Source organism: Prionailurus viverrinus, chromosome A2 (assembly GCF_022837055.1).
Source record: "Prionailurus viverrinus isolate Anna chromosome A2, UM_Priviv_1.0, whole genome shotgun sequence".
NCBI classification, from domain to species: Eukaryota; Metazoa; Chordata; class Mammalia; order Carnivora; family Felidae; genus Prionailurus; species Prionailurus viverrinus.
In genome coordinates, this window is record NC_062562.1 from 155330153 (window position 1) to 155354715 (window position 24563).

At 41.0% G+C, this 24563-nt stretch overlaps 1 protein-coding gene across 2 annotated transcripts in view; it reads right to left on the minus strand.

Moving 5' to 3' along the window:
- KDM7A (lysine demethylase 7A) overlaps positions 1–16419 on the minus strand; it is an 84432-nt gene extending 68013 nt beyond the window's left edge. The window contains exons 1-2 of one of the 2 annotated variants that reach the window (XM_047843332.1): positions 16405–16419; positions 15465–15658 (exon numbers count right to left, since the gene is read on the minus strand). In XM_047843332.1, the coding sequence (XP_047699288.1) occupies positions 15465–15658 (194 nt within the window). In that variant the 5' untranslated portion in view covers positions 16405–16419. Of the gene's footprint in view, positions 1–15464; positions 15758–16404 lie in introns of those variants that run through there. The other variant, XM_047843325.1, reaches the window with a different exon arrangement.
- Positions 16420–24563: the final 8144 nt, after the last annotated feature.

Below are 24563 nucleotides of genomic sequence, written 5' to 3' on the forward strand. Positions count from 1 at the left end.
GCGACTGGCAGGAAGTAAGAGAAACTGCCTGGGTTAGGTAACACTCCCGAAGAGACGAGCAGCCCCAACAAGGTGATTCTGAGAAAAAGATGTGCGTGAAAGGCTGTGGATGAACAATTAGAACAAGGGGTTCAAGGAATGAGGACACCGAAAAGAATTTCACATCAGGGGATCCGGTCTCTCCCACCACAGGCTGGATGCCCACAAAGGGAGAGGCAAGAACAAGAAAATTTGGGAGCGGAGGCCAACACAGGCTACTTGGCATTTGGAAGGTTGGAAAAGCAGGTTTGGGGCAAGAATTCCCTGAGTCAAACAGAAGAGACTCTGCTCTCCCAGTAACCATGGGATCTGATCCTCTGATATACAGAAAATAAGGACAGCCTAGCAAAAAAAAGAAAGTGACTCAAAGAACCAGGCACACAAAAAATCAGCCTTAAAAAAGTACTGAAATGGGGAAGACTCTAAGAGAGAAATATGAGTCATATCTGTGACAAGTTAAATTAAGTAAAAAGACTCAAATTCCTCTAATCTGCAGATGAAACTATTTATACCCCACAATTCCTTCAGAAAGCAATGAAGTAAAAAGGACTGACCACATGTCTCCAATATAGTGTGTGTGATGTGATAGGTGAGGCAGTGTGGGAGCTCACAGAGAAGAGGAAAAACCCATGAACCCACAAAGCAGTTTCTGGGGGGAGAAGGCTCTGATGTGGCCTCCCCAGAAGGCCACAGAAAGTTTCTGACGTCATTGATGGGAACTGGCCAGAAAGCCTCTGCTTCCAGGGTGCCTTGTCCCACACTTTGTCACTTACTAAATTAGGATGCTATCCAAACTCACTCGGTTCTGACTTTCGTTCATGTGGAGTTGTTGGGTTTGTTTTTTGTTGTTGTTGTTTTGTTTTTGCTATTGTTTTTTAAATAGTCTGTGGAGTTCCTGAGCAGTAAGAATATCTCCAGGACCTCCAAGCAGATCCCCAGGACCATTTAATTTTCTTTTTTATATTTGTTAATACTAAAGTATCCATAAAACACTATGTAAATCAAAAGGACCACAGTGGACATTATCCCAATTTCTTTGTCAAATAGTAACTGCTTATCTGACAACAGCTTGTGCACATTAAAAAAAAAAAAAAAAAAAAAAAAAAAAAAAAAAAAAACACACCAAATTGGAGCACCTGGGTGGCTCAGTTGGTTAAGCCTTTGACTCTGCTCAGGTCATGATCTCACAGTTCACGGGATGGAACCCCATGACGGGCTAAGCACTGACAGCATGGAGCCTGCTTAGGATCCTCTCTCTCTGCCCCTCCCCTGCTCATGCTCTCTCTCTCTCTCTCAAAATAAACAAACATGAATAAAAATTAAAAAAAAAAAAACACCAAAAATGGTATAGGTTCTCCCAACTTGAACAAGGTCATAATTTACTGCACATGATGTCAGGCTGTTATGATTGCTAACTGATAAATGGGAATCAATATTAGATATTTGAAATGCCTGTGTTTTGAGCTCAAGGAAAACTATACTTCTAAATTACAAAGGAAGAGAAGTTCTGCACTTCTTCACAAAACATTCTGAAAATGTTTTATTCCCCCTCCCCATAATACAATACAATTTGTATGTTCTCTAATAATGATTTTTAATGTATTAGAATTAGCTGATGAATGCAACTTACTGCCTTGGTAAATTAGTATGTTAAATTTGCATAGTTAGTAGGGTTAAGCTCACCAAACTTATATTTTAGTATCACTGTTCCTTCTGCTTCCTGGTTGTGCTCAACATTCCCCTTAGAACATAAATTTTAAAATATGACTACAGGGGCGCCCAGCTGGCTCAGGCAGTTAGGCATCTGACTTCGGCTCAGGTCACAGTCCCATATTTTGTGGGTTTGAGCCCTACATAGGGCTCTCTGCTGTCAGAGCAGAGTCCGCTTTGGATCCTCTGTCCCCCTCTTTCCCTGCCCTTCCCCAGCTCGTTCTCTTTCTCTCTCTCTAAATAAATAAACTTAAAAAATTTTTTTAAATAAAATATGACTACAGATAAAAAACATTTAAAAATGTGTAACACTAGGAACTTATCTTAAGGCTACCCAAATGCTTGTCAAGAATAAAGATAAACATACAAAAATAACACATACTACAGCACAGTTAGGTACTAAGAAGAAAAGAAAGAAAAGAAACGGAGAAACCAGATGAAGAATCCATCATCAGAGAACCAGGTTAATTATGGGAAATTCACAGAATGGAATTCTATGCAGCCATTTAAGAAGAATGAGATACCTGTTATGCTGTTACAAAAAGCTCTCCTCAACCTCCAGGATATTTTAATAAATGAAAAAGAGCCAGTACAGGGGCACCTGGGTGGCTCAGTTGGTTAAGCATCCGACTTCAGCTCAGGTCATGATCTCACCGTTCGTGAGTTCAAGCCCCACATCAGGCTCTGTGCTGACAGCCTGGAGCCTGCTTCAGATTCTGTGTCTCACACTCTCTCACTCTCCCTCTCTCAAAAATAAATAAACATTTAAAAAAAAAAAAAAGAGCACAGTATAGAATCATCTGTACTGTATGATGTCCGCCTTCTTGGATGGTGACTCAAAACCGTCAGTGTTGTTTACTGCTGGAGAAGTGAACTGTAGGAAGGAGACAAGAGATTTTCACTTCTCATTTTTTCATCTTTCTATATTGCTTGAATTTCTCACTAGATTTTTTTTGTTTTGTTTTTTTTAATTACAGGGTATGTGGTCAAAGGAGATATGGAATCCTTTCTTGTATTCATCTTTTTACCTCCCTATATTGCTTAAAGCTGATAAATGTTATACATTAAAATAATTCTTTAACGAATAATCAATAAAGAATGCTAATAAGCCGATTAATTCCAAAACTAGTGATAAAGGGAAAGAAACAGTTAATTCCGCCTCTCCTATACAAACTGTACCACTAGGTAACCAAAGGGGTAGATAAAGAAAAATCTTCTCTTTACAGAAGTAGTCTAACTAGTAAATAAAAAAGAATCACGTAAGTAAATTATCATCATTTTGGAACCACTCATAAATAAATGAATGGATACTGACATTGGTCAATGGCAGTAAACATGACAAAAAGATAAATCAAACATTTTATGCTTCCTGATGGAAGACTATACCTCCCACTTATAAAATATTCTTTAAATTTATTTATTTATTTATTTTGAAAGAGAGACAGGCAGAGGGAGAGACAGAGAGAGAATCCCAAGCAGGCTCCGCACTGTCAGGACAGAGCCCAATGCAGGGCTTGAACTCATGAACCACAAGATCATGACCTGAGCCAAACTGAAGAGTTGGACACTTAACGGACTGAGCCACCCAGCCACCCCTATAAAATATTCTTGAAGGGAAAAAACTGAATCTGATCAAGCTTCTCTAGATCCAACTACCAATTTACAGGAAAGAGAAGAATATGTTAAAAGATGCAGCAGGGATGTGATAAGCAAAATCCAGAAAGTGGAAAACTTTGCAGGATAAAAGAGCACTGTTGACCAAAAATAAATTGCAAGGGGAAAATAAGAGACATGAGGAAAATCTGTAGATGAGGGTTTTCCAAAAGCAGCACTAGTGATACTTAGGGATGGATAATTCTTTCTCGTGGGGGCCGTGCTGTGCACGGATGTTTAACAGCATCCCTGCCCTCTACCTACTCGACTCCAGCAGCAATTCCCCCTCTGTCCACCGGCCCCAAACCCCGGTGCCACCAAAAATGTTTCTAGATATTCCCAAGTATCTTCTGGTGGGGAACAAAACCTATCCAGTTGAGAACTACTGCTACAGATTAAAAGACTTGTGGACTATATTTGGATCCTGATTCAAACAAACAGTAAAAAAAAAAAAAAAAAAAAAAAAAGTTAATGACATTTTTGAGACAGGTGAAAATTTGAACAATGACTATTTCATGAAATTAAGGAATTGTCAATTATTTTTAGTTGTGATAATGGTATTTTTCTGTAAGATGCCTTATCTTACAGATACACATACTAAAATATTCACAAATGATTGGTCATGAATTTGCTTCATAATAACTAAATGCAGGGGCGCCTAGCTGGTTCGGTAGAGCATGCAATTCTTGATCTTGGGGTTGTAAGTTCAAGTCCCATGTTTTGAGCGACAGATTACTTAAAAGTTTTTTTAAATCTTAATACAAAAAATGCAAGGGAAGAGGGAGAGTTCAATGAAACAAGACTGGTCATGAATTGATAATCACTGAAGCATAGTGATGGTTACCTGGAAGCACATTATATTATTCGGTCTACTTTTGTGTATGTTTGAAATCTTCTCTAGAAAAAACAAAAATTAAAGTCAAGACCATCATGGTAACTAGCAGCACTCAGCTGAATGACAAGCCAACCCAGTAACTCAATCTTGGTAACATTCAACTGATTTCCACTAACTATCCCATGAATGTCACTCAGAGGCACTCAAACTAATGCATTAAACACACACACACACACACACACACACACACACACACACACACACACGCTATTCCTCTTTTTCCAAGACAAATTAAAAGAAACTCCCAGGATACTTTAAACCCCGGGGGTTCACAAAACACAGATTAGAAAATGCTGCTTTAGAGATATTCCTGAATCATTAATAATGCTTTAGAGATTCCTATTATATTCATTTAGTTGCTCAGTGTATATCTGTTCCTTTATGTCGCTTCGATTCGTCAATTTTGTTTAACACTAAAAATGACCAAAAGCAGTGGTATTTTAAAATTTAGATAAGTATAATATTTTTATCTTTCTTTTTAAATATAATTTATTGTCAAATTGGCTTACATACAACACCCAGTGCTCATCCCAACAAGTGCCCTCCTCAATGCCCATCACCCATTTTCCCTCTCCCCACTCCCCCCTCCCCCCTCAGTTTGTTCTTTGTACGTAAGAGTCTCTTGTGGTTTGCCTCCCTCTCTCTGTTTGTAACTATATTTTTTCCCCTTCCCTTCCCCCATGGTTTTCTGTTAAGTTTCTCAAGACCCACATAAGAATAATATTTTTAAACTTAGGTACAAAGCATCACAGGAATACAACTTAAATATCCACTAGTGAACACTGTAGTGAAGAATATTTTCCTACAAGGCTATTCTTCCCAGCCAGCCAATGATAAGGTACACTTAAAAATATGTTATGTATATATTAACAGATGTAAGAGGGAAAGCATACGGTTCTCTTCATGGATGCTGAAGAAGTCTTTTGACAAATTCAATATTCATTCACGATAAAAACATTAAAAAAAAAACCTAAAGAGACTCTTAATAGGATAAATTATGCCTAAAGCGTATCTAATTTAATGAAGAAACAAGGGCCTTTCCACTAAAATCAAGAACAAAGAAAGGATGTCCACTATCTCCACCACTATTTAATATTGCAAGTGGGATAAGCCTGTACAATTAGATAAGAGAATTCATTTAGAGGCAGAATAGGTATGATAGGAACCTCCAGTGAACTGATAATACAACGAACTCAAACAATTCTTTTAGTAAAATAGCTGGAAATAAAAGTAACTCCTGAAGTCAAATCTTCATATATACAACCAATAACCAATTAGCAAGCAAATGATAGAGAAAAGCCCATTTACAACAGTAACAAAGAAAACAATATATAGGAATAAACTTATAAACTTGCAAAATCTTCAGGAAAAAAAACCATTTAAACGTATCTGATAGTCACATTAAGTAGACCTAAATAAAGACACATCCCTGTTCTTGGGATTACAATGTCCCTTCTCCCTAATTTAGAAATTCAATGTAATACCAGTAAAATATCAACAAGCCTTTTTTTTTTTAATTTTAATTTTAATTCCAATTAGTTAACATACAGTGTTATAGTAGTTTCGGGTATACAATGTAGTGATTCAACAACTCCATACATCACCCAATGCTCATCACAACAAGGGCACTCCTTAAATCCCCATCACCTATTTAATCTATCCACCCTCCTCCGGTAACCACCAGTTGTCTATAATTAAGAGTCTGTTTCTTGCTTTCAAATAATCAACAAGCTTTTAATTAAATTAGACAAGTTGCTACTGAAGTTCATATGGAAAAATACACCCCCAAGAATAGCCAGAAAAACACTGAAAATAACTAACTGCAAGGCTGGGACTGGTGTTACCAGACTTTAAAACATACAATAAAAGCCATACTTAAAAGTATGGTAGTGGTATAAGAGTAGATAAACAGATCAGTGGAAAATAACAGAAAGGGGAGAAACTGATTCACATATATAGAGAATTTCAATATCTGATAAAGGTAGCATGTCAAACTACCGGGGCAAATAAGAACTTTTCTTTTTTCTTTTTTCTTAACATTTATTTATTTTTGAGACAGAGAGAGAGAGAGAGAGAGAGAGAGAGAGAGAGAGCATGAACAGGGGAGGGTCAGAGGAAGTGGGAGACACAGAATCCGCAACAGGCTCCAGGCTCTGAGCTGTCAGCACAGAGCCCGACGCGGGGCTCGAACTCATGGGCCGCAAGATCATGACCTGAGCCAAAGTCGGCCACTTAACCAAATGAGCCACCCAGGCGCCCCAAGAACTTTTCAATAAACAGTGCTGTGACAGGAAAATTTATTTAGAAAAAAATAAAACTATATCCCTATTTCATACCATATACAAGAATAACTTCCAAATGTATTAGGGATCTAAATGTAAAAGAACACAGAACCATACAAGTTCTCAAAGAAAACCATTAAAATCCTTTTTAACCTTGGGGTAGAGAAAAGCTTGCTAATTATGACTCAAAATCCAGAACCAATAAAAGACTGGTAAATAAGACTATATATGTGATGTGTGTGTGTGTGTGTGTGTGTATTTATTTGCATGGCATAAAAAACATCACCACAGGCAAAATTATAAAAATAACTATGACCATGGAAGGAATATTTACATATGCCACAAAGGGCTAACATTCCTAAAATGTAAAGAGCTCCAAAAACCTGACAGAGTCAGAAAAAGTTATAAACAATCTTCAAAAAAAGAAAATGCCCTCAAACATATGAAATGTTGTTTAAACTCATTTATAATTAGGGAAACACAGAGAGATACTATTTTTCACCTATCAGACTGGCAAAGATTAAAAAACATGACAACATTCTGATGGCAAGAACATGGGGAAAGATGCACTCTCATATCCTGCTGGTGGAACTGCAAAATGGTGCAACAATTCTGGAGGGAAATCTGGTAATCTTAACAAACAATATATGCACTTATCTTTTGACCAAGTAAACCTACTTCTGCTAATCTAACCTGAATATACCTCCAACAATATGAAAATACATATGCACAAGGTTATACTTTTTTGGTAGCCATTTGTAATCACAAAATACTATAAACAATCTAACTGCCCATATACAAGAGAATGGATGAATAAAACAGGGAACATCCACAAAAAGGAGTACTATACAGCTGTTAAAAAGAATAAGGAAGAGCTCTATGAACAGACATGGAATGATTTCCAGTATGTATTCTTAAGTGAAAAAAAACAAAGAATACTCATCATAAGCCACCCTGTGTGTAAAGGAAATAGATACAAGAAAATACACATTAATCTTCCCACATTTTGTGGGAAAACAAAAACTCCACAACGGATAAATCAGAAACTAAAGAGAGGTAGCTGGAAAAGAGATGCAAAGGTACTGGAGAGATGAACAGGGTGTGACCCTTCTGAGTAGACCTTTTCACGTAACTCTGACTTCTCAGAATCATGGTAATATTTTACATACTCAAAGTATAAACCAACAATTAAACCAACCAGGATGTGGGAGGAAACCAAAATCCAACACAAATAGTAACGTATAAACCCAACTGTATTACAAATAAATGACATGACACACACACACTAAATTGGGGGATAAAAGAACAGAACCTAAGTGTGGAAAACAGTGTTTGACTAGATGTTATAGATAGCTAGAAAGTATAGGCTAGATATTATAGATACATATTTGATATTATAAAGCTAAAGATATTGTAGGTATAAGGCTAAAAACAAAAAGAACCACAAATAAATGCTATAATTTAGTTAGTAAATCTATTACAACAGTGTGGTTTAGCAATTCTAGAACTACTTTATGTATATACTAGGATGGAAGAAAACATAACTATATTGCAGCTAATAGCTAGACTGTCCAACCCACTGCTGGACAAAAAAGTTAAAAGTAAGGAAAGGGAGAAGGCTAAACTGAACTCTGTAGTATTAGATTAGCATCAAAGTTATGATTATGAAAACTCGTAGGTTTTAAAACATACAGATAGATGGAACAGAAACAAATACAGTTGTGTATGCATAATAAATTTCCTAGCTTTGTCATGGAGAACGCCTACAAGCAAAAAGCCCATCGAATGCCAGACCTTCGTTTCTAAAAACCAGTCTCCAATAAAAGGAACCAGGACTCACAGAAACACACACAAAAATCATCCAAGTTTCTATTAATTCACACCATAATTAATGGAAAAGTATAATACTAATAATATTAATGGAAAAGTAAACAATCACTATAGTAACAAAATGTCACTTCCAAAAAGAATCAGAAACTTGGTAGCAGCTGCAAGATCAACACTGGTCAACTGTTCAAAAGCTGTGCAAATTATTGTGGGGTTTGAATTGTTCAAACCAAGTAAAGCTTGCTTTATAATCAAATTCCTCTACACCTGTTCCATTATTCTTAAATCCCCATTTCAGATCAAATATAAAGGCATTCTTCCCCTTGGATATTCAGTAAAATCAATTTCATACCTAAGAACACAGGATATGAGAGCATACCAAGCAGAAATCTTCCCCAAACTGAGAGTTAAAAAAGAAAAAAAAAAAAAAAAAAGTTGATGAGAGAACTATGTCACTGCCTCCAAGCATCCTGAGATGACTTCCACATCAAAACAGATTTTGTTCAATAGCAAAATCAAGTACACATATATTCACTTTTATAAGTCAAACACATGAAAAGAATGCTCACATATTTTCTTATGATAAACTGTCATCTCAAAAAGAAAGTGGCGGGGCGGGGAGCGGGGGGGGGGGGGGCTTCTGGGTGGCTCAGTTGGTTAAGCATCTGACTCTTGATATCAGCTCAGGTCATGATCTCACAGTTCTTGATTTCAAGCCCTGAGTCAGGCACCGCACTGACAGCTTGGGGCCCACTTGGGATTCTCTCTCCCTCCCTTTATCCCTACCCCCCCCCACACACACACACACACTCATTCGCATGCATGCTCACTCTCCCTCAAAATAAATAAATAAAACTTTGGAAAAAAAAGATATTGATAAGTTCCTCAAATGGGCTTTCCGTTTTCTTATAGGGAAATACACGTTCACCTAGTAAGTTTATGTCGTAACACTAAAAGTAATTTCACCTTTAAGAAGATACATAAAATAAATTTTAAAAATAATTTTTATCCCTAATGTAAAAAGTAATAAAGTAACAAGAAATAAAGAAGTAAATAAAAATAAGAAACCCATTGTAACAAGCATGAAAACAAAGTTATAAAACTTCTCAAATATTTTATAAGTGCTACTCCCAAAGCAGTTATGACCATTTTTAATATATTCATGCCAAAGACAATAACTTAATAAAGAACAAAAACAAAAGTACAATGTTTATAGATGTATCTCTCTGGAAACTGTTGCATCTATTCCACCAATGCCCTCCCTCACCCCATCCCAGGATAAAGACAGACAAGGGGGAAGAAACCCAATACCGCCCACTACTGGTCAAGAGAGCGAGCTCAGGAGTCAGCTCACCTGAATTCAGATGCTAGCTCTAAGACCTTCTAGCTTTGGATGCTGGAAGAGTTAGTAACCTCTCTAACCCTCAGATCCCATCTGGAAAATAAGGATAACAATAACCCTTACTCAGCAAGGTGACTATGAGAAATAGATGAGCTAATTAATACATCTAACACAACAGTGCCTAGCACTTGGTATAAAGCATTCAATAGTGTCTGAGTGAATTCCAGGACTCCGATGACTTCAGGTGAGGACCTGAGAAACTGCTACCAAATACGAAGCTTTTCATTCATTCTTTTATGACATCTGAAAATTACCAAAATTGATTCCAACTTTTAAAGTCCTCTCACCTGGATGATTACAACAGCCGTCTTCCTGGTCTGCCTGTCACCTTTGCCTCTCTATTCTCCACATAGCAGCCAGAATGAAGCTTTTAAAGGTTAAGTCAAATCGTTTACTCCTCTATTCAAAATATACCTGAGCAAAATCAAAAATACTCTTGTGTTCAAATGTCTCCTCAAGGCCTTCCATAATCACACCATATAAAAGCGGCCTTTTATACTACTTCCCAGCCTTTCTTTTTTCCTAGGTCAATTTCCTTTTCTTTTGTAATGTATACTTATCTATCCTCCCCCACTAGAATATAAGTTACAAGAGAGCAAGGAACATCTTCTTCATTGCTATACTCCTAGCACCAAGAACAGCACCATGCATACCACAAACCCCAAGCCAAAGCCAACATCATACTTAACAATAAAACACAGGCGGCAATCCCATTAAAGACGGGGACAAGAAAAAAATCGCAAAATACCATACATCAGCTACCAAATTGGCAAATTATTAACTTTTTAAATTTTGAAGTACACTTCAACAATAAAATCATTTTTAAAAAATCTCCAGTGCAGGGGGCGCCTGGGTGGTGCAGTTGGTTGAGCAGCTGATTCTTGACTTCATCTCAGGTCATGATCCCAGGGTCATGGGATAGAACCCTAAGTTGGGCTCCACGCTGAGCTCAGAGCCTGTCTAAGATTCTGTCTCTTTCTCCCTCTGCCCCTCACTCATGTGCATGTGCACTCTCTCTCTCAAGTTAAAAAAAAAAAAAAAAAAAAAAAAAAAGACAATTATTTAGGGGAGCCCAAGGGGCTCAGTCAGTTAAGCATCCGACGTCAGCTCAGGTCATGATCTCCGAGTTAGTTGGTGGATTCAAGCCCTACACTGGGCAGGCTCTGCCCTTGACAATGTGGAGCCTGCCCAGTATATATTCATTCATTCATTCATTCATTCATTCATTCATTCATTCATTCCTATTTTCTCCCTCCCTCTCTCCCTTCCTCTCTCTCTCAAAATAAGTAAACTTAAAAAGAAAGCTCTCCAGTGCACATACATCTCAGTGAATTTTTACAACTGCATACATTTATGTAACCACCACCCAAGATCAAGATACACAACATTTCCTGAACTTCAGAAGCTCTCTTGGTTGGGTCTCCTCTCAGTAAATACCCCCAGAGAGGTAAGCACCAGTCTGACTTCTCTCACCCAACTACTCCTGTACTTGAACTTCACATAGTAGGTTCAAACAGTAGTCGCTTTTGTGCCTGGCTTCTTTTATTCAACTTTGTATCTGTGACATTTGCCCATGTTATTGCATGCATCAATAGTGCATTCCTTTTTTAATCATTGGGTAGCACTCTGTCTTATGAATATACCACAATTTATCAAATCCACTGTTGATGACATTCAGGCTGTTTCAGTTTGGAGATAATATGAATAGTACAGCTGCAAACAATCTTCGGTATGTCTTCTGGTGGAAATATTATCTGCAGACTGGCAACATGTTTGATTGGTTCTGGGGGAAGGGTTTAATAATACTTTAGACTATGGATGACACAGGGAACTAGAAGTGGGCAGTGCTGGTGAGAGTCTAAACTGGAATAACCTTTCTGGAGGACAATGTGGCAACAGGCACCAGAAGCTTGAAAAGATCTGTGCCCTGAGACGAATAATTCTACTTCAAGGAAATTTCTTATCGGATACTTACAAGTGCCAGACTTCTAAGTGTTTTGCATGTATTAACACATGTGATTTATTCTATGGACATATTAGAGATGCTCACAATGGTTTAGAAGGATGTCAACCATCCATCATTAGGAACTGCAAGTAGTAGCAGTAAATAAGGTAAAAAACTAAAAGGGGAATGATGTTAAAACATATTGTACCTCTATGAAATTAAACATTATGCAGCCACTGAAACTGTTTTTAAAGAACATTACAGACACAGGAAAAAATTTGTTAGCAAAGTTAACAGTGGAATGAATAAAATGAATTCCAGTTTTTTAAATCTATGCATATACCTTAAATGTTAAAATAGTGGTAATCCCTGGAAGACATGGGTACTTTCGTATTCTTGATATTTTTCTGTACTCCCCATTTTTTCTATATTGATTTTGTCAATCAAAGAGAATACAACACTAAAAGGACTAGTAAACAAAGGTGTTTACATTCTTATGGGGAGACAGAAGATATAATCCAATTTAATTAGGGCAGTGACGCAGTTTTGTATAGGATGAAATTAAGAGTACTATGTGAAAGACCTCTAGCCTAGAGATTAGGGGGTGAGACATTATCAGGAAAGATCTCCATTGTCTTACTTCCACCAAGGACTCCCGAGAGGAAGAACTCCATCTCTAGGCTGGAAGGAACCTTCATAAGAAAATCCTGTTAATTCTTCAGCTCACCATCCTTAGGATATCAATTACACATTGTACCCTGGCAAGTGTTCTTTTCCCCGCCCACTTAGAAAAAAAGGCTTAGCCAGAGGAGGAGTGAAAGAATTCCTGAACACCAAGGATACGGTAGTTCAACAGCTTCAAATGTGGAGGAAGCTGGTTCCACCCACTCTGCAGCCTGGCTGAAATGCATGAAGGAAGGGCCTCTCTTTCCCTGTCAGGCTAAATGAGGGCAAAAACTTTTCAGATTTCCAGATGTCAGAAACTCCAGATAGAGTAAACTCAAATTTATACCAAAACACTGATCCCTTGAGTTCAAAAAATTCTTCTACTTGAAGAAATAAAATCATCAAGAAATTATCCTGGTAAAGGTAATTCTCTGTATCAGCCCTCCCACTCCCTCCTCCTCTGCAGACAGACCACCCCTGGAAACCAAAAGAAAGCGGAGCATGAAGATTAAAACTGTACCTTAGTATTTGAGTGGCCAATTCTCACTTCAGCAAATGATATTTGTTTAATAATTAATACATAAAGAATATTTTGAGGTGTTCAAGAAAACCACCACTCATTTTTATGGTACAATAAACATTATTTTCTCAAATGTTGCCAAATTACCCATACTTGATTAAGAAATTTGCTAAGAAGATGTTGCTTTTGCATGGCAGGGCGTTATTACTAAATTTTCTAACTTGTGACATCTAAACCACATTAAAATTCTCAAGGACTGCTGGTCAAAAAACAAAACAAAACAAAACATTTCAGAGTCACTTCCACAGATATGAAATCACACAAATTTATGTGATAAATTTATGTTTTGGTCTCACTCTCCCTCCTTCAATATATGCCCTCTTTATTTTCCCTTCAAACTTCTGTTTTCAAATTTATACTTAAATGTCACAAAATTCTCCATAACCTACCTGCAGCTTTTCATGGCTATAGTATTAAATTGCCTAAATTAAGATTTAAGAAAATTCTAGTCTAAAATTTATTAATGTATCACATCTCTACATCGCACAATAGAACAAATTTCTTATGCAGCTAAAATAGTTTTTTGAAAAAAGTAACTATTTACATAATCACCAGGGATCCTGGTTTTATTCTATATGTAACCTAGATTTTTGGATAATCTACTCCGGTTGCCTAGAATATGTTATGGGAACAGAGGATATAGAAATAGAACTGGCAAAATTTGGTATGTTCAAATTTCGGCTTTAGATATAATCAAAATACAGAAAAAAAATCGCTTTGGAATAATAAAAAAAGAACGTTGGATAATTTATTCTTAATTACATGTTCCAAAGTTGTAATAATATTCCCTTAGCATAGACCAGACTGTGAAAGATTACCTGATATACAAAATTAGGACGCTGTCCCTCTTTTACAGTGACAATTTGGCAGGGGAGGGGGGGTGGTCATTGTTGTTGCCGTCAGAATTGTGCAACCTGATTAAATAAAACTACTTGAAGATTAAGTAAAACTAACTAACTGTACCTAGCACTAAACACTGTAAAGAACGCTGTAACAGAAGCGGTTTTCTCTCCCAGGGCCAGTAGAGGGAGACTAAGACATCTGGCCTGGTCGTGCAGTGTTTCTGTAAAATTGGGGAGGGGGAGCGGAGGCTGTATTTAAATGTCCTGCTGTCAATCAAAGGACACTTCCTACAATCACAGTCACCATATCTGCTATTAGCCGTGAGCGTACTCTCGCCAAGATACAACACCAAACGGTGCTCGCGTAACCTGCTTCACCTAAAGGTGACCGCAGGCTTTGCCACAACACCCAAATAAGGACTTTGGGAGCCCAACCCCAACTAGTTTCTTTGTTTAAATGCCTGCGAATCCCTCCCACGCCGGAGTCAAGAGGCTGTGGCGCCGCCCTTTATTAGCCTCACACTTTGATTACAAAACACACGAGTCGACGGCTTGGCGGCGGAGGCGGCCCGACCTCTCACAAACGTCAAACCCGAAACGCAGGCGGCTGCGGAGGGAGAGGGCGACGCTCGCCGCCCCCGCCACCCGACCCAAAGTGCCCACCGGCCGGCCAAAGTTCGCCCGCACCAGGCCCCCCGGATGCGAGCCCCCGGCGGTCCGGGTGTCGCCGGCCCCTTGGGCGACGGGAAATTTCACTCTTTGTAAAGTTTGAGCTGCGACGCGGGGGCGACTCAGGGGGTTGGGGACCAGAGGCTGTCGTTCGGGCCCCGCTGACCACTCCACCCCCGCCAGGACCGGGTGTGCTGGGGTGGCGGGTGGGGGGCACGGTCAGAGCCGACCTGCCGCCCCGCCCGGGACCCCCGGCCCCAAACTTCCGACTGGCATCTTTTAAGTCCCCGAGAGTGCCTCATCTGTTGCTCTGTTTACTCCTCGGAGCCTCGCCGGGCTGGCGCTGCCGACGCCCCCGTCCCAGTGTCCCGCGGCCGAGGAAGTTTGATAAAGACCGGGGAAGGGGGCGCGACGGGGACCGCGGAGGGGGAGGGGAAGAGGGCAAATTCTGGAGACCCTGAGCTGGGGCGAGCCGGTCGCCGCCCGGAAGGAAGGCGCTGCGGCCAGCCGAGCAGGGCGGCCGGCCGGGCGGCGACTCCGGGCCGGAGCCCCGGGCGGGCGGGCGGGGCGGCGGCCGGGCTGCGGGCGCCGCGAGGGGCGGCGGGCCCCGCCGGCGCTCCGCCCGCCGCCTCCGCCGGCGCCTGCCCCGGCCGCGTCCCCTCGCCCCGGTCTCCCCCTGCCAACTTCTCGGCCGGCCCCCTTTGTTCCCGTTTGTTGTGGCGACTCTTCTCCCGGCCGGGAGATCCCACCAGCCCCCCTCAGCCCGCCCGGCGCCCGGCGAGCCCGGGGCCCCGCGCGCCCCGCTGCCCGGGCCGGGGGCTCGGAGCTGGGGCCCCTAGGCGCTCGGCGCCGCGGCCGGGCGGAGGGGGGCGCGGGCGGCCGGCGCGGCGGCGGCGGCGGTTGGCCCGTGGCCGTCCGCGGCGGCGGCGGCGGGGCTGGAGGGGGTTTATTTACCTGCCGTGGAACCAGTCCTTGCAGATATCGCACTCGATCATGAAGCGGTTCACGTCGTACGGCTGCCGGCACACACAGTACACCGGCGGGGGCGGCGGGGGCGCCGAGGCCCGGCCCGGAGCCGCCACCGACACGGCTGCCGCGGCGGCTCCAGCTGCTGCTCCCGCGGCCACCGCCGCCGCCGCTCCGGCCATCTTTAAAAAACACACACACGCTCGCTCGCTGCTCCGCTCGCCGACTGGAGCGAGCGCAGCCGCCAGCCAGCGCCGCCTCCTGCAGCAGCCGGAGCAGCAGCCGCGGCGGCTGCGGCGGCGGCGGCGGCGGCGGCGGCGGCGCCTCAGTGCGCGCGCGCGAGGTCGCTGCCGGGGCCTGGGGGCGGGCGGCGGCGCGCGCACTACGCGCGAGGCTCCGGCCCGGCTCCTTCCGGCGCTCCGCGCGGGGCCGTGCGTCTCGCGCACGTCGTCCCGCCGCCGGCGCGCGCGCCCCGCTCCCCTCGCGTCGGCCGGGCGGGGGCGCTAGGGGGGGCCGGGGGGGGGGGCACCCGCTGAAGGGCACTCGGGGCGGGGGAGGCGGAGGGAGGCAGAGGCTCCCTGAGGACACGCGCGGCGGCGCAGGGAGCGCGGCCACAGGAGGAGGACGGCGGGAGCGTGCGAAAAGCCGGCTTCGGCGTTTCTGAGTGCGAGCTGAGGCCGGGGAAGTTCCTGCGCAGTGGAGAGCGGCACACGCTGCGTCTGTGCGCCGGGAAGGGAAACCGAGGAAGTTAGAGCCCCGCCAGGGCCACCTCCCGACGAGGGGAGAATCCTTAGGCAATTAGCAGCCTCCCTGCGACCTTTGCGGGCCAGAGCCGAGGGTTTAACAGCACGCGGAGCCCTGCCGAGGTGCCCGAGTGTGCTGGGGAGTTCCTCAGACCCGAAAACGTCCCACTCCAATTCCCACCGACCAGCTAGGGAATTAGTGTTGATGGAGCCGCTGATAGGTGAAGGAGGTGGTTCTCAAGAGGAATTCATTAATGTCAGCGAGCCGAGAGGGACCAGCGTGAAGTGTGCTGGGCGGAGAAAGGACTGCAAAGGACTCTGGCGTGTTATAAATAACACGACGTAGATGCGAATGCTTTCGAGTCCCAAGTTCGGAAGACAGGGATAAAATTCTAAATGACAGTGACACCTCGGGAAAGGAATACTACAAAAAAACAGACAATACGGTATCTGGCGCGTAACAGGCCATTAATAAATATTTTTGAATGAAAGGTGAGATTGATAAGAATAAAAACAGCTAACAAGTACTGAATAGAGAAAGAATGCTTTGGAATCATAACTACGCGAATTGGAAGGCACGTTAAGGATTATTGAATCAGATATTTGTAGCTGAATTTCGTAGTAATTTCTATCATGGGGAAAGCCCTATGGCTCCCATCTCAGCCAGCCCGACAGAGAATCGCTGATCCAACCTACTTTTTATAACCGAGGAAAGTGAGTAATTTGCCTGAAGTCTCACCCATCTGAGCTAGAGCTAAACTTTCAGTTTCTTTTTTTTTTTTTTAATTTTTTTTTCAACGTTTATTCATTTTTGGGACAGAGAGAGACAGAGCATGAACGGGGGAGGGGCAGAGAGAGAGGGAGACACAGAATCGGAAACAGGCTCCAGGCTCTGAGCCATCAGCCCAGAGCCTGACGCGGGGCTCAAACTCCCGGACCATGAGATCGTGACCTGGCTGAAGTCGGACGCTTAACCGACTGCGCCACCCAGGCGCCCCCAAACTTTCAGTTTCTTGATTATGCGCCAATCCTTTTTCTTCCACACCACTACCTGGCACGTATTTTGCAGGCAAAGAAACACCTAGAAATCAGAGTTGACCACAAAGTGAATGCGTTTGAAACATTTATACCGGAGAAAAAGGAAAAAAGTTACTGTAATTTTGGCGTATGTTTAGAGGCATCATGGAATGGAAGCCCCGCACTCAGACCCTACATATATATAAGCTGTGCAACGTTGGGCGAGTCACTCCATTTCTCTTCAACTAGATCCCTTGGAGATATGTTCAAAGAAAAATTATGGATACTAATACTACCTCACAGAGTTTTCATAACAAGCAAAAGAGATCATGTATTTTTAAATTTGTTTTAATGTTTACTTATTTTTGAAAGGCAGACACGGAGCACGAGCGGGGGAGGGGCAGTGAGAGGGAGACATAGAATCCGAAGCAGGTTCCAGGCTCTGAGCGATCAGCACAGAGCCCCCACGAACTGGGAGATCACCACCTGAGCCGAGGTTGGATGCTTAACTGACTGAGCCACCCAGGGTCTGCCAGATAATGTATTTTTAAAAGTACATTGTAGAGGATGTGTGTTGTTAGGGGAGAGCACAGCCGAGTGTAAGGGAAGGAGAGGCAGCCAGAGCTGTCATGTTGGATTTGGGGTGAGAAGGGCATCCACACAGGGAACTGGTCCGGTGCAGGGTGCTCTCCTCTCCCTGCTGAGGGGCTATCTGACCTTGGGAAATCAGCCTGGGTAGGTTGAAGAGAGCAGCCAAGCAGAAGAGGGGGCAGTATTGGTGGTGGGAGATTGGTTATATATAAGAGTATTGATCCAATAAGTAAACAAGGGAAATGGGAATCATATGTCTCACTATTAAGGAAGAGAGTTACAAATATATGGAAAGAAAACTAGAATGAGCCTTTTGGTAGTGGACTGACAATGGAGGTGTCAATTATTTATATAGGTGTTTAAGTAGTATATACTCTGTGGACACTGAGAGAGAGTAGTGACAAAACAAAACAATGAGTACATCTAGTCCAGATCTTGGCTGCTTTTTTTTTTTTTAATGTTTATTTAATTTTGAGAGAGAGAGAGAGAGAGAGAGAGAGAGCGAGAGCGCGAGCACAGGCGGGGGAGGGGCAGAGAGAGAAGGAGACACAGAATCCCAAGCAGGCTCCAGGCTCTGAGCTGTCAGCACAGAGCCCAACACGGGGCTCCAACCCAAGAACTGTGAGATCATGCCCTGAGTCGAAGTCGGATGCTTAACAGACTGAGCCACCCGGGTGCCCCCAGATCTTGGCTTCTCTACCATTCTCCTTATTTTTCTTTTTTGGCAAATTGGCTGATTTCAGGACTGGAGAAGAGAAGTACAGGATGAGCCTGGAGCCTCTAGCTGTGCCAGAAAATAAGGACATGCTCAAAGAATAATGGGGCATGTCAAATGGACACAGGCCAACTTGGGTCCCACTGGCCAAATCTTTGACAAATCCAGCTTCAAAATAAAAAATGATAATAATGTATTATAACCTATTGAATAGCACAGGAAACCATACAGAGGTAAATAACATAAATTGATAATTTGAAAAAGATTGGAATATTTACATACTTTCAGATTATGTCCCCACAAAATACTTGCTCATTATAAAGGGAAATAGAGTAATTTTACAGTGGAGAGAGTCTGGCAGACACCATCTTAAGTGATTAAAGGCCATTAGTAATGGGACAAATCAAAACTGTGCCCCAGCTGATAGGATCCAATGAGAAGTATACTAACACCATTTCTGTGTAATTCTTCCTGGCCTACTTAGAGGAGTCTCCAGTTTGGAAATGCAACGTTTTAAAAGGTACATCAAGAAATCAGCAAGAATAAAAACACTATAAGGCATACGATCTGTAAGGAAAGGTTAAAGAAATTGTAAACACAAATATTTGACCTTGAGAAGAAAGGGATGAAGGCCACACGTCTGAATAATGCCAAAATTTTAGTGACAAGCGCCATGCATGGTAATTAAGAGCATAGATTCTACAGTCTATTATCTCTGTGACAACGTACTGTTGGGCTTTAGTTTTCTCATTTTAATGGGGATGATAAGAATAACTACTTCACAGGGTTGGGTTCATTAAAGGAGATAACAAAATGCTGGCCACAATTCTTAGTGCCTAATAACCCATATAGCTGTTAGCTGTAACTATGAATAATTATTTTACTCGTTTATTGACAATAATAGGACTGAAGAGCATCTAGAGAGTTAGAAGGGAAGCCTACAAGAGTATTATCCCAAGTCAAGGGGGAGAGAAATTCCAAAAGAAAATATCTTGAAGAAAGACACCCAGCTCCCTGCTAGCATTGGTCGGCAATGACTGTGGGGCTCCCTCTGCCTTTTTCTCCTTTGCAGATACCCTAGTACCTGAAGTAGACCTTTACTTTTCATATCAAACCTAAGCTGCTCTGTTGGTTGTTTTTAACACTGCACTTGTCCTTAAACCCTCATTTCTGTGAAAAGAAATATATTCTCCAACCTAACAACTCTGCTTCCTACTACTACCAATATTTGTCTAGCTCCATGATCATGTCTGCTGTTCTCTCCCTTTTTCTTCAAAATGCTGTTCAAAACCCACCCCCAATCCTGATGATACTGTGTACCTTTATATACATAAAATTTAATTTGCATACTACTTGTGTGTTACCCAGATATTCAGCCAGTACCCATACTTTTTTTTCTAGGGGATAATTTCCTTCTTACAAATTCAGGAACTGAAAGAGCCTGCTTCCCAAAACTTTATATACTTACAGGAAAAAATTGAATAATGAGAAAAAAATTTTTAACAAAAGAAGGGATATTAGTAAAATATTTAGCAGTAGCTCTGGATGCTTCTGTGGTGATGAAGGCTATAGACCATTTGTCCTATGCAATTTATTTGGGGTCCTGAAAGAAATTACCTATCCCAACTTGTTTTCTTCATCAACCTGCCACGGTACATAAAAGTCCCATCCCTCAAAGGTAGGGGTAGGGAGGGTCTCCTATCCTCAAGGCTCCTGAACAAAGACAGATGTATCAAGTGTGAGAGGTATCCCATTGATGGTGATTCTGTGGAGCAGCAACACTAAGAAATATTCTGGGGACTGCAGGGTTCCCACAGCCAAGTAAGTTTGTAAGATACAGCCCTACACATCGGGCTCTGTGCTGAGTATGGAGCCTGCTTAAGATTCTGTCTCTCTCCCTCTGCCCTTCCCCTGCTCATGTGCTCTCTCTCTTGCTCTCTCTCTCAAATAAAAAAAAAAAAAAAAATTAAAGAACGAAAAAAACCAAGCACAATTCATGAACCTTGATCCTGATTCCAAAAGAATAGCTATAAAAGACAGTTTGGGGGATAATTGGGGACATTTTAATATAACCTGAGCATTAGATGATGCTAAGAAAACATTCATATTCTTTGGGGTGATACGGTATTGTAGCTTTATAGAAGAATGTCCTCATTTTTAGAAGACACATGCTGAGGTTTTAAAAGTGAAGCATTATTTTTAAAAATAAATAAATAAATATTTTAAAAGTGAAGCATTATGACATCAGCACTTGCTTTGAAAGATTTAGAAAAAAAAGAGAAGATGGAGATGAATGAAGACAGTACAATAACGTTAGCCATTGTTGAATCTGGGTAATGATGTGTACATGAATGTTCAATGGACTAGTCTTTCAACTTTTCTGTATTTTTGTAATTTTTCATAAGTTTAATAATACAGCCTCTTTCCTGAGTCTGCTCAGAAGTTAAATGATACTTATGTAGTCAATGATTTCCTATTCTGAATATCTCTACAGTTTCTTTTCTTGTTATAATGCCTTCTAGAGTTTCACCTGTCTTCCAGAGAGCAAAGTACTATAGGACCATTATTTCATTAAACTCTAAAACCCAAATATGGCTCTTCTAAACAGGAACAGGGAGTGGCACATTTTTAGACTATCTATATGCACATCCAGAAAGTTTTCGAAGTGCTCCTAACACTGTGCCTCCACCCCTCCATCTGTCATCTAGTGGGAGATGTTACTCATGGGTGTGTGCCACACATGTGTACAACATGGAAGCAGAAAAAAGTTGATAACCACCATGTTAGATCCTTATAAAAAAAAAACTCCACTTGTGCCCCAGTCTAACCATGAGAAAAACACCAAACAAATTCCTACAGAGGGGCATTCTACAAAGTGCCTGACCAGTATACCCAAAATGGCCAAGATCATGAAAACAAGCAAAACCCGAGAAACTGTCACAGCCAAGAGCGTCCTAAGGAGACGTGACAATTAAATGTAATGTGGTAGCCTCGATGGCATCCTCAGGGGGAAAAAAAAAAACACATTAGATTAAATCTAAAGAAATCTGTATAAATCATGGGCTTTAATTAAAGATAATGTATCAATATGAGTTCATTAATTACAACAAACGTATCAGACAGATGTAGGATGTTAACAATAGGAAAAACTTGGTACTTGCATATGGAACTCTGTACTACTTAGAACTGTTCTAAAAAATAAAGTTTATTCCAAAACACTGTTGTGTACGTTACCTACAAGGTCTCCATGTTTCAAGTACGAACCCAGTTGCTAAAATATAGCTTACGCAGGGCACTAGATCATGCTTTCCCATTCTGATTTCTGTGATACTTTGATGCAGTTTAAGAAGGTATGCCTGGTGGGGTGAGCAACATATTACTAATGATTAAGTCCGGAAAACTATGCAGGTCTGTGTCTATATGTGTAACATTATTAGCCTGAGGGATTGGCTAAATTTAAAAGTAAAGTAACTTATTTATCCATCCATTCATTCATCATTATTGAGTGACTGGCTACTACATACATCTGATAGTTGCTAAGAAAACCAGGGATGAAACACACATCCTCTATCCCCAGTGGGCTCTCACTGTAAAAAAATAAATAAATAAACAAGTAACTATAAAACCATAGCACGGGACACCTGGGCGGCTCAGTTAGTTAAGTGTCCAACTCTTGATTTCAGTTCAGGTCATGATCTCATGATTCGTGACGTTGAGCCCATGTCAGGTTCTACACTGACAGTATGCAGCCTCCTTGGGATTTTCTCTCTCTCTGTCTCTTTCTCTTTTATAAAATAAATAAACTTAAAAAAAAACCCATAACACATTATGGTAAGTGTTGTGGTGGAGAAAAACACAAAGAGTTGTAGCAGCACATAGGAGGGTCAGCTAATCCAGACTGAGATAGATCAGGACATGTTTAGTTCTAAAGGGCAGACAAACACTGAAAGAAGCTCTATGTCCTTCACCATCCCTATTTCTGAAATATTAAAAATGTACTTTCCAAGCAACATAAGGAAGTTTTACTCTCACTGCAAGTAGATGTATCTATCAAGTAATATATACACATGTTTGTATGTATGTTATGTATGTATATATGTGTGTGTGTATATATATATGTGTGTGTGTCTACACATATATATAGACACATATATATCAAGTACATACATACTATACATATATATCAAGTAAATATATACATATATATATATACATTTACTGTGTGCATATATATTATATATATATATCTCAAGTAGATATATATATTTATAAATATAGATATAGATACAGATATAGATATAGATATTGGTTTTAGAGTTTTCAGGCTATAAGAAGCAAATGAAATAATGAAGATAGTGCTTATTAGTAAACAAGTCAGGTTGTATATCTTTAAAAGTGATTGAATAAGAGACAGTGGCAAAATCACTAGGGTACCAACAACCACAAACACTTTTTAAGCACCCAAGGCAGTGTGTTTAACAAAACTGCAGATATAAAGAAAAATTGGATAAATACCATAATAGAAAATTATGGACAAGTTCTTACTAAATTTTGTTTCCATTCCTAGTTCAGGGGTAATTCATCCTCATTTCTGATTGATAACAATCAGTAGTCACTCCTAAAAACCTATAAATAAATATTTCTAAAATGCAAAGAATCTCTTTCAAACTGACCCCAAATGACAGGTAATTCTTTTGTGACCTGAAAACTGAAGCATTAAATATATATGTAATAAGTACAGATATTGTTCATTGTCTTTAAATTCCTCATATATCACCTATGGCCTATGCGTAACTATATTTACAGCCTAGTAAGTCTATAAATTTAGTTCAATTGTGAGTCCTGCCTCTTGAGTTTATTGTCCCACAGATTTATTCCTCTCTAAACCCTAATTGAGAAATTAACAATAAGACCAAAATTGAAGTTACAGTTATGTTTTGTTTTCTTTCTTTCCTTCTTTCCTTCTTTCTTTCTTTCTTTCTTTCTTTCTTTCTTTCTTAGAGAGAGAGAGAGTACGAGTGGGTAAGCAGGGAAGAAGGGTGGAGAGAGAGAGGGAGAGAATGAATCTCAAGCAGGCTCCACACTCAGAGCAGAGCCCGAAGTGGAGCTCAGTCCCACGACCCTGGGATCATGAACTGAGCAGAAATCAAGAGTTGGATGCTCAACGAACTAAGCCACCCAGGCGCCCCTTAGTTTTTTCTAATTGCTCAAAAACTGTAAAATGCCACTGAACATCTTTCTTCATAGTATAGGAAATATAATTTAGAATTCCCAGCTCTCTTTTGCTTAAGTACTTAAAAATGGTAATTAATGTACAGTCAGCCTTAATATTTAGGGCCATTTATGGGAAAGAAGGTTGCATTTCCACATGTTTGAGAAAGAATAGCCTTAAAGATGCTTTTAACAAATGCACTAAGAATTACCGGAGCATATAATAACAAAAATAAAGTGGGTTAATAAGATTTTGCTGAGGTCTGTTTCATGTAAGGCAGTATGCTAGATGTGATGGAGAAAAATGAAAGAAATATACAAATGGCTCCTGCTTTTAAGTAACTTATAATTTACAGGAGTAAAAATAGTGAGCAAAGGGCTAATCGTGTGGTACACAAGGAGCTCTGGAAAGCCAAGATTTTCAGAGAAGTTGGACAAAGGGACATTCAATCAAGAACAAATACAGAACTGCAGCACAGACTTGTATAAAAGATATGAGGAAGATTAAAGCATGGGATGGGATGGGCCTTGCCAAAAAAAGTTAAAGACATTAAAGGGACTCTGAGAAAAAGAGTGAGAAAAGAACAAGGAAGGCATAGGCAGGATGCTTGGGGCTGATGGTGTAATACTGACAGATGACAAAGCAAACTTGCCCAATTATCTATTTCATTTTCATCACTCTTACCAGAAGACATCTTTGAGCTAGAAAATACTCTCTGCCAAAAAAAAAAAAAAAAAAAAGATGGCATGTGGAACTAAGTACTGATTTGATCCGACTTATTGGTAGCAGGATTGGGAAGACTAGAAAGG